The sequence below is a fragment of the Saccopteryx bilineata genome, chromosome 6, assembly GCF_036850765.1.
Source record: "Saccopteryx bilineata isolate mSacBil1 chromosome 6, mSacBil1_pri_phased_curated, whole genome shotgun sequence".
NCBI lineage: Eukaryota > Metazoa > Chordata > Mammalia > Chiroptera > Emballonuridae > Saccopteryx > Saccopteryx bilineata.
Genome location: NC_089495.1, coordinates 35,767,403 through 35,778,322, shown reverse-complemented (window position 1 = coordinate 35,778,322; position 10,920 = coordinate 35,767,403). Strand labels below are relative to the sequence as shown.

Genomic DNA, 10,920 nt, shown 5'->3' with positions numbered 1-10,920 from the left:
GTGGTGGCCAGAATAACAGCCCTTAAGGTATTCTCACCTAATTCCCGAACTTATGAATATGTTACCTCAAATGTCAAAAAGTACTCTGCAGATGAGATTAAGTTAAAGATTTTAAATGAAGTGATCATCCTGGGTTTTTTTTGGTGGGTACAATGTAATCATAATATCCTCATAAATGAAAGAGAGAGGCAGGAGGAAGGGTCAGAGTCAGAGAGATTTGAAGATGCTATTCTGCTGGCATTGAAGATGGAGGAAGAAGCCATTAGCCAAGGAATGCTGGTGGCCTCTAAAGCTGGAAAAGGCAAGGAATTGTATTCTTCCCCAGAGCCTCTAGGAGGAAAACAGCCCTGCAAACACTTTGACATGAGCGCAGTGAGACCCATTTTAGGTAGTGATTGTACGCTATAGGAAACAAAATTAGAACTCTGCCAAATGTTTACAAATTCAAGGGTGGTTTGACTAATAGAGGAAATTCTATTTATTTTCCTTGGTATTTGCCCTCATATTTGCTCTAAACTTACCTAACAGGATTCTTGCTGAAGTCAGGCCAGGGTGATCAGACATCACCTGGGGGATGGAGGGAGTGAGGAATTTGGTCATATATGGGAGGGGGATTCTGGCTAAATAGACAGAATTTTTGCTAAAATTGGACAATGACTCATAAAGGAACATGAAAGTCCAAAATTCAGGTCTAGTTGAGAAAGAGTTCATCTTTTTTTCTGATGAGAGTGCCTGAGTAGTGTTTGATGGATGAGAGAACCTTTGTCAATGGAATCATGCAATATGTGATCACTTGTGACTGGCTTCTTTCATTAAGCATATTACTTGTTGCATTGTGTGTCAACACTTAATTCATTTTTGCCACTGAATAATATTCCATTGTATGGATTCTAAGTTTTACTTGATCTTTTTGTTTTGTTTTTACTTGTTTGTTTTTTTTTAGGTTTTATTTATTTATTTTAGAGAAGGGGGAGGGGGAAGGAGCAGGCAGGATCAACTCCCCTATGTGCCTTGACTGGGCAAGCCCAGGGTTTCCAACCGGCGACCTCAGTGTTCCAGGTCGACGCTTTATCCATTGCGCCACCACAGGTCAGGCTGTTTTTACTTGTTTTTGATCACAGTGTTCTTTACCTGAGGTTGAAGAATGAGCCTTTCGGGTTTGTTTGCCAAAAGACAATCTGAAAGACACCAGGGTGTGATGATAACAGTAAAAGTTTATACATCACGTGCCAGGACTTGGTGTGTGTGCTCATTTAATCCTCACAACCAGCCTCTGAGGTGGGTCTCCTTACTTTTCCACATGAGAAAAAAACGAGGACCTCGCCCAACATGAGGGAAAAGGAGCTGAACTCCAAACAGGCCTAGATTCTGGGTGCCCACGCCCCATCGAGAATGGGTCCCCGATGCAGGGACATAGGCTGCGTCTTAACAGGGCACTTGGGTCAGAAGAAAAGGCGTCCAGGGCCACTCACGAATCTCAGCCACCCAAGAGCCAAGAGCGCGCCTCGGAACCAACGGCGGGAACCCAGTTCCCGACGCCGGAGGGGACGCGTTTGCGGAGAACTTCCGGGACGAGGCCTGACCGGGAGCGGAAGAACCGGGTCCGCTACATCGCGGACAGGAGTAGTTCTGTCGGGTCTCTGGGCGTTCGCAAATCGGGGTTGGGGTACGGATCTGCTCTGCGGGCAGCGTGGGGGAGGCTGCGCGCCTGGGCGGCGAGGGTGTTCGGCCGGACACCTGGCCGCGCGGCCATGAACCTGGAGCGGCTGCGGAAGCGCGTCCGGCAGTACTTGGACCAGGTGGGCAGCCCGACTCGGGGAACCCGGGCCCCGGGATTCGTGATCCCTTGTCCAAAGGGGTAACAGCGGTGAGGGGTTTGGTGCTGCTTGGCCCGGCCAGGCCTGGGCGTTAGGGTAAAGCACCGGATGGGCGGGATCCAGCCCCCAGACTGCTCTGCAGCCTGGAGGAGGAACACTGAAAATGAAAGCCATCTAAACTTAGGGTGGCCTTCCTTGTACTTAAGGTCCCTCTCTGCAGGCGACCTAACTCCTAGGCACACAGTATGTGCTCAGTACAGACATACTGCTAAGTGGAAGTTGAATTATTTTAGAAGGAAAATTGCAGGGTGGCTTTTGAATTTAGGTAGCTGATAGAAAATGTCGAGAAGCTGTCCTCCTTTATTTGGCCGAATTTAAGTAAATAAAGATACAAACAAGCTTGTCTCAAATCCGTACTTTAAACTGCATCAGTGTTCCCTGCATTGGCCTTCAGTGAACAGCAAACAGTGTTTTAAGGAAAGAAGTGTCTCCAGAAATCAGCATCAGTTCAATCTAAGATGTTTTAGTAAAATGTATGCTCTCCCAATAAATTGGAAACCAAGGAAGGGAGAGAAGAGCATGTTCAAAGTGAGATGTTCAGAATTGGTTGTGAAACGATGCTGCCAAATGTTTGCAGTGCTTTGGAGGGCTTTATATTGGTTTACCATAAGCCTGTTGAACAATGCTTCCTGAGCACTTTTTCTTTGGCACTGGGGATGTAGTGGAGAATGAGAGGCCTGGTTTCCACCCTTGCAAACTCACTTTGGGCAGATTTGTTACCAGCTTAAGCATTCCTCCTTCCAGATTGGCAGCAGTTTGCATCCAGGAGGACTGAGGCAAAGATTATGGAAAAATTGAGAACCACTGCTTATGACTAGATACTGAAAAATAATCATTTAAATTGTCTACTGTTTTCGATGCCTGCTGATACTATTTTCTCTGTTTTTAAAACTTTATTTTCCCCCCAACCCCTTACCCTCCTCTCTTATGACAGCAATCAGCTTGTTCTCTGTATCTATGGGTCTGTTTCTGTTTTGTTTATTCACTTGTTTTTTCTTTTAGATTCCATTTATAAGTAAAATATGACATTTGCTTGTCTTTGTCTGACTCTTTTCATTTAACATCATACCCTCTGGGCCCTGACATATTGTTGCAAATGGCAATATATCTTCATGCATTCATCTACTGATGGACGCTAGGTTGCTTCTGTATCTTGAGCTATTGTAAACAATCCTGCAGTGATCATAGAAGTGCACATATCTTTTTGAATTAGGGTTTTGGTTTTCTTTGGATAATATCCAGAAGTAGAATTGCTGGGTGATAAGATAGTTCTATATTTAATTTTTTGAGGAAACTCCATACTGTTTTTCATAGTGGCTACACCAATTTGCAATCTCACCAACAGTGCATGAGGATTCCCTTTTCTCCACATTCTCACCAGCACTTGTTGATTTATTTGGTAGCCATTCTGATCGGTAGGAGGTGATATCTCATTTTGTTTTAATTTGCATTTCCCTGATGATTAGTGATGTTGAGCATCTTTTCATATGTCTGTTAGGGATTTGGATGTCCTCTGTTGAGAAGTGTCTATTCATGTCTTCTGCCCATTTTTAAATTGGATTGTTTTTGTTTTTGGTGTTAGGTTGTACAGTTCTGTAGGTTATTTTGGATATTAACCCCTTATCAGATGTATCATTTATGAATATCTTCTCCAAATCAGTAGATCGTCTTTTCATTTGTTGGTGTTTTCCTTCACTATTTGTGCAAAAACTATTTTTATGTAGTCCCATTTTGTTTTTATTTTTGTTGCCCTTGCTCAAGACATATCCAAAAACATATTACTAAGAGTGATGTCAAAGAGTTTATTGCCTGTTTTCTTTTAGGCCTTACATTTAAGGCCTTATATTTAATTCATTTTGAGTTTATTTTTGTATAAATATATGGTTTGATTTTATTTTTTTACATGTATCTGTCCATTTTTACTAAACTGCTTACTGAAGAGACCATCTTTACCCCATTGTATATTCTTGCCTCCTTTAATTGACCATAGAAGTGAGGATTTATTTCTGGGCTCCCTATTCCATTGATCTGTTTTTATGCTACTACCTGCTAATACCTTTTTGCAATGTATATGTTTAAAAAAATAAACTGCTTCTTGAACTGTATATATCATTGATCTTACAATAGTTTTTTTTTATTGAACGACAACTCACCTAGCTGAGATAGAAGATAAAAATAAGATTGATAGACCCAATACATGTAAAAAAATTATTGTATTAAGATGTTGACTGGTTATATAGCATTCTAATAATAGTAGATATCTGTTTAACAGTTGAAATAATAGAGCAATTACCACCTTTTTTTTTTTTTTTTTTAAATACAGCAACAGTATCAAAGTGCTCTATTTTGGGCAGATAAAGTAGCTTCACTCTCTCATGGTAAGTGACAAATTCTAATTTTTTTTTTTTCTGATTTCTGTCTTTAAAACATCTTTCTATTTTGCTTTGCACCTCTGACCATTGATGTAATTTTTGCCTCAGAGGAGCCCCAGGACATCTATTGGTTGGCTCAGTGCCTTTACCTGACAGCACAGTATCACAGAGCAGCTCATGCGCTTCGGTCACGAAAGCTGGACAAAGTAAGTGATTGTATGAACTTTAAAGCTTTCCAAAGCTTTTTAAAACCGTCATTAGATTGGTATTATAGGTGTATGTTTTATTGAAATCAAAATTATTTAAAGGATTTGATTTTTCTATTGCTAATCTCAGTCGCCTTGTTTTCCCCTCCCATCTCTAGTCACCAAGTTTTGAAAATCCTATTCCCTAAATACCTCTGAAGTATGGGCATTCCTTCCTATCTCATTACTGCTCATAAGTGTCGGGCCTTTCATTTGTTTGTTTTGTTGTTTTTGTCTCTTTTCTCCAGTAAAATCTTTCCCACTTCCCACCTTCCCTGTCTCCAGTTCATCATTTAAACTATCCCAGGGGTGGTCTTCCTGAAATACAGATCTGCTTATGTCACTCACAGTATCACTCAGGGATTTCCAGTTTCCTACAGGATAAAATCAGACGCTTTAATAGACTCCCAGGGTCCTTGATGACTTCTTGCCAGTCTGCTTCCCACCTCCCATCACCATTGGGACATGTGACACGTACTCAAGGCATGCTGACTACTTGTTCTTCCTTAGACTCGTGGCAGTTACTCAGACTCCGTGCCTGCAGTGCTGACCAACTCCTCAGTTAGCCTCTCCCCTGCAGATGTTTCCTTCAGGGGCTAGTACTTTATGGCCTTCTTTTATAGTTTGTGAAAGAAACTCTGTGGCCCCCCCCCCCACACACACAGGTCCTCACTCCAAGAGGCTGGTCCTCGCTCCTTTATGAGTCCTCAGTGCCTAGTAAACAGTAGGTTTGTGATTGAAAAGACTGGTTGAAAAGACTAGATTTTATTTTCTCTGCAAGAGGAAAAGAGATCCTGGCTGGTTGGCTTAGTGGATAGGACATTGGCCTGATGTGCGGATGTCCCGGGTTTGATTCCCAGTCAGGGCACACGTGAGAAGCGACCATCTGCTTTTCTCCCCCTCACACTCCTTCTTCCCCTCCCACAGCCAGTGGCTCAGTCGGTCCAAGGGCATCAGCCACAGGAGCTAAAAAGAGCTCAATTGATTCAAACACTGGCCCCAGGCGGGTTGCTGGGTGGATCCTGGTTGGGGCACATGCAGGAGTCTGTCTTACTATCTCCCCTCCTCTCACTTAAAAAAAAAAAAAAAAAAGGAGTAGAAGGAGTAGTTCTGAAAATAACTTTCTTTATTTCATCTTCATAGTTTTCTTTTAGCGTGAAGATGCTTATTTATCTTGACCACTATTTTAACAGATTAATTTATTTCCTAGCTGTATGAATCATGCCGCTACCTTGCAGCTAGATGCCATGTAAGTATGCTCTCAGTTTTCGTATTATTTGACAAAAGTTTAATTATGTGAATGTTGTACATTCCTCACATATATGTGAGAATTCTTATGATAGAGTTTGGCAAATTAATATTTTTTGAGGAAATGATTTTTTCTTTAATATTGTTTGCTATAAAATATTGATTCTCCAATTACATGTATGAAGAAATTTCTACTTTAGACATTTTAAATGTAAGCAATGAGTGGGATAACACCCTTTTAAAGTCTGTAGTGTTTGTGTCTATATCTAATGTTAGAAAGCATGACTGATGAACAGTATTTCTGTTTTCTACCTAGTATGCTGCGAAAGAGTATCAGCAGGCGCTCGATATTCTTGATATGGAGGAGCCAATCAACAAACGATTATTTGAGAAGTACTTAAAGGAGGAAAGTAGCTTGAAAGACCCCTCCAACGACTGGGAAATGTCACAGTCCTCAGTAAGTAGTACTGTAATAAGCATGCTTCAGTACCATCAATAAGAATTACCCACACAACATGGCAAGCATCAATCATTATCTTTTACTCGAGTACAAACCATATTAAAAAATTAAGTTCTTTAATTTGAGCACCAAACCCCAAGAAGATTCCAGACATTTCTGAGCCATCAGTTGGAAGCTGTAATTATGTTCTCACGTGCATGAATCTGAAATAGGCTAACTTGAGATCTTCCTTCTCATACTAATGCCTTATAACCTAACCCTTACTGTGTTTAAGCATTGTTTGTTCCTTTCCCCCAAAACTGTAATTACCTTAGATTGTTTCTTTCCAGGGAGTCGTTTGGTGTTACTGTTTATGAAAGTGTAGAGTTGTTTGGCTTTTGATATATTCACAGAGTTGTACCACCCTCCCCACAGTCAATTTTAGAACACTGTCCTTACTTCAGAAAGAAACCCTGGACTGTTTAGTTGTTACCCATCAATTCCTCCATTTTTCCAGTTATTTTTTTTATTACATTTACTAAGGAACTTGGTTACTTTCACCTAAAAAACGTAGCAATACTATGCATTTTTAGGTGTTTTTCTTTCTTGCTTTTTTTTTTCACTGTTTATCTATTAATTTTTGTGCTAAGAAGTTCACATTCATTTTTCTGCTAAGAAATGCATTTATGAGGGAGCTTGGTGTTACTATTATTTTTGGACCTCTTATCCATTAACTTCCATGCTAAGAAATACATGATTTATTTGAAATGTATTATTATTTATTTTATAAAATAACTTTTTTTTAACAACTCATTGGATACTGCATAGATCTAAGATTTTCTCATAAGGGGTTCCAGTATTTTGATTTCATGATGAATTGTCTTCATTCCTTTACCAATTTTAGCTTCCCTTCTATGGATCATCTTTAAGCTTAGTTATATGTTTCTTGAGATTTGGAGTCTGGAACACCAATCAGATTTCTATATTCTGTTGTTAATGAAAATAGTGAGGTCACTACTATGTTACCATCTTACCATGTGCTAGCTGTACAGAGAATATCACCTCTACTCCTCGCAGAGCCCTGTAATTTAGATGAGAAAAGGAAACTGAGGCCAAGAGAGCTTACATCACTTGTCCAAGGTCACTAGTAAGTGTCAGCAGGATTTGAACTCAGGTCTATCCAATTCCAGAAAGCCATGCTCCCAACCACCATGCTGCATTGCTGCCAGTTTTCTATTATTTTTAAAGATCCTTTCATTGAGATCTATCAAACTGTATTAAAGTTTGATTTAATATGTGTGTACTGTTTGCTGTCTCTAAATTATTACCCTACCTGAGACAGAACAAGTAATGAGAAAAGTAGCAGTGACATGTGCACTCTGAAGATTTGTTGGAGTGAGGAGAGCCTAGGGAAGATAGGTTAGAGAAGTTCTGTTTGCCTCCATGTTTCTACTTATACTGTGACAGTGCGATTGACAAACCCCGTTAGATGTTAAAAAATGTCTCAGCTTTCAGATTATATAAAATTTTTTGATAAATTAATTTTGAAAGTATTGACTTAGTATATAACTCATCATTTTTCCAACAGATAAAGAGCTCTATTTGTCTCTTACGAGGGAAAATCTATGATGCTCTCGATAACCGAACCCTAGCTACCTATAGCTATAAAGAAGCTTTGAAGCTTGATGTCTACTGTTTTGAAGCTTTTGATCTTTTGACGTCACACCACATGTTGACAGCCCAAGAAGGTTTGGAAACTCAGGTGTTTTTATGTTTCACACAATTGATATTCATTGTTTTTATTCCTCTGAAATATGTAGAATCAAGAGCAGCCTATGTACAGATTTAGATTTAAATGGACCTATTAACTTCTCTAATGTCTTCAAATATGAAGTTATTACAGAATACAATTTTGTGCAGTACCTGTTGCAGTCAGGATCTCTAGGGATTGTGTTGTAATGAGGCCATTATTTTAAGAAGTGATAAGAGGTAGTATCAATCAACATTTCAATATCTGGTCATGTGACTTTCAGCCTGACTGCACTTTACATTCCCTAGGAGCTTTAAAAACTTCAGTACAGGTCCCAACTCTAGACCAGTTGAATCAGAGTCTCTGTTGGGGAGGCTCTGGTGTGGTTAAAAGCTCCCAGATGATCCTAAGTTACAATAGATTCTGAGAACCGTTGACCTAGAATATTGGCAGTGATATGAGATGGATAAACAAGAGAAACAAAATAAAGTGGGGATATTATATTGATGAGATTCAAACATAAATTAGCCTAGTGCAGCAGTTCTCAAACAGGATGATTTTACCTCATCGGGGACATTGAACAATATCTGGAGACATTTTTGATTGACGTAACTTGGGAATAGGGAGGTTGGGAGGTTGCCACTGCTTGCTAGTGAGTAGAGGCCAGATATTGCTATATATCCCGTGGTGCGTAGGACAGCCAACACAACAGAATTACCTGCACATAGTGCATTAGTGCTGAGGCTGGGAAACTGGCCTGGTGCTCCATCAGTGTGCTGCCGACCAGGATCACCTGAAGTCTTCATGGCATAGCCCTGCAGGTAGTTCTCATCACCTGGGCCTGGAAGCTCTCTAAGCTTTCTCTAGTACACTTTGATCTTGCTGTTTTATTTTTTGAGTTTGAGTTCTTAGACAAGAATGATAGAAGAATATTTTTCATTGCTGATTCTTCCCCACATAAATATTGTAAGGACATTTTTTTTTTAATTAATGTTTTTAAGAGAAAGAACTTCTTGAATCACTACCTCTTAGCAAGCTCTGTACTGAGGAACAGGAATTGCTACATTTTCTATTTGAGAACAAATTAAAAAAGGTAAGTAAAAATACATTTAGTATTTGTATTATGTGTCTTATTTTTTTCACTTAAGGTATCCTCTATTCTTTTACTAAATTTTTAGAAATTAATTTTTATTAATTTAGCACATTTGCAAGAATAAATTTAGATTACTTAAAATATATGATATGATTCCTTAAAAAGCTTCCCAAAACAACTGTCTGCCTCCCAGGGATTCCTTATACTAGAAGATTGAAATGTGAAATAAATGGAATGGCACTGCGTGAAAACGAGGATATTTTTCTTATGTGTCCTGAATTTTTACTTTGTAAAATGCCTTCTACCATGAAGTTCTGTGGTAAAATTGCGAAGAGAATTAAACTCATTGAGAGGAGTCCTGATGGGTCTTGAAATTAAAAATATTTCCAGAGACTCACACTTGTCCTTATGTAAATCCTTGAAACACAGGTCAAGTTCTGCCTTTTGATTTAGTATAGCTCACTGAGTTTATGTTTACCTTCCTCTGTTTCAGTATAATAAACCAAGTGAAACTGTCATCCCCGAGTCTGTAGATGGTTTGCAAGAGAATCTGGATGTGGTAGTGTCTTTAGCTGAAAGACATTATTATAACTGTGATTTTAAAATGTGCTACAAGCTTACTTCTGTGTAAGTATATCTACTCATTTTTGTGTACCAACATAAGAGTTCCGTCCATTTCGCCTAAGAAATGCTTGTCGCATGCTTTCTGAGTAACCTTGAACTAACTGATACTTACTTAAGTTGCCTTTACCATTCTGCAGAGTACCAAAGCAGGTGCTGTTTTAAAAGAGCATTTATAGACAAAGGTTTATCCACATTTTTAGGGTTATTTCATTAACTCAGGAGTGTATAGGTCCCTCGATTCAGTCTTTGACAAACTGCAAGTTTGAAAATGCCATTCCGGCACATAATTTTATAAAATCCTTTCTTTTTTCTGTTAGGGACTAATAAAATCTGGAGATACTCTAGGTGCTTGGTCAGGCTCACGGACTAGACGAGCCATCTTACCCCTCACCAGTTTTCCAGTGTACATAGCTCAAACTTGTCCTTTAGCTAAATTGCGTATACTATTTAATAGATTAAATAGAATCTTTAAGGTTGCTTAAATCCTTGAATTCACAGTAATTTTAATTGCTAAATACTTGGTTCTATTTTACATTTCACATTATTTTTGATCCTTCTTAATAATTGGACTACTTATTTTATGTCCCAATTCTGTTGATTTAAAGTCAATGTATGTGATGTTTATTTTTATTTCTTCAAACAAGCCAGAATTTTCCTTTTCACTTATAACCTAATCATTGCCTTAATTGGGCCAGCCTGAGATAATGGTATTAAGAAAGTAAAAGAAAAATATTATGACCCACAATATTGCACATAATGTTGTAATGATTACTTAAAAATGGATAATTATAATGGGTGCTGTTTCTGAGGTAGTAATGTGCTGCTTTAACTTTCAGAGTAATGGAAAAAGATCCTTTCCATGCAAATTGTTTACCTGTTCATATAGGGACGCTTGTGGAGCTAAATAAAGCAAATGGTAAGAATTTTTCTGTTAACTTGTCCGATTTTGCCTCACAAGTCCTGGATAATTGAGATTGCAGATAACATACAGGGTTCTACAGTCAGAGTAACAACTGGGAGAACTGCTTATCAAAGAGACCTGTGGTCTATTCTGTTATCTCAATAGAATACTCTTTGTCTCTGGTTCCCCTTCCATGTCTCAAATGTAATTTGTGATTTAAGAGACAGTTTTGCTGTTTTCTTTTCTTTTTTTTTTTGGTAAAATCCTTAAGTAAAGTGATATGGCAAGAGTCAGTAACTTTTTAGAAGTTGGAAGGGGGAGGATTTTGTTGCTCATGTTTTCTTAACGTTTTAGAAACATTTAGTTGTGTT

General features: G+C 38.7%; 1 protein-coding gene across 1 annotated transcript in view; it reads left to right on the top strand.

The window, feature by feature from the left end:
* The first annotated feature begins 1,578 nt into the window (after positions 1 to 1,578).
* The window catches only part of CDC16 (cell division cycle 16), a 31,229-nt gene continuing 21,887 nt past the window's right edge, over positions 1,579 to 10,920 (top strand). Inside the window, exons 1-9 of the mRNA XM_066235921.1 lie at positions 1,579 to 1,799; positions 4,201 to 4,255; positions 4,358 to 4,455; positions 5,705 to 5,743; positions 6,059 to 6,199; positions 7,770 to 7,929; positions 8,933 to 9,024; positions 9,518 to 9,651; positions 10,485 to 10,564. Of these exons, the coding sequence (XP_066092018.1) occupies positions 1,752 to 1,799; positions 4,201 to 4,255; positions 4,358 to 4,455; positions 5,705 to 5,743; positions 6,059 to 6,199; positions 7,770 to 7,929; positions 8,933 to 9,024; positions 9,518 to 9,651; positions 10,485 to 10,564 (847 nt within the window). The 5' untranslated portion in view covers positions 1,579 to 1,751. The remainder of the gene's footprint in view (positions 1,800 to 4,200; positions 4,256 to 4,357; positions 4,456 to 5,704; positions 5,744 to 6,058; positions 6,200 to 7,769; positions 7,930 to 8,932; positions 9,025 to 9,517; positions 9,652 to 10,484; positions 10,565 to 10,920) is intronic.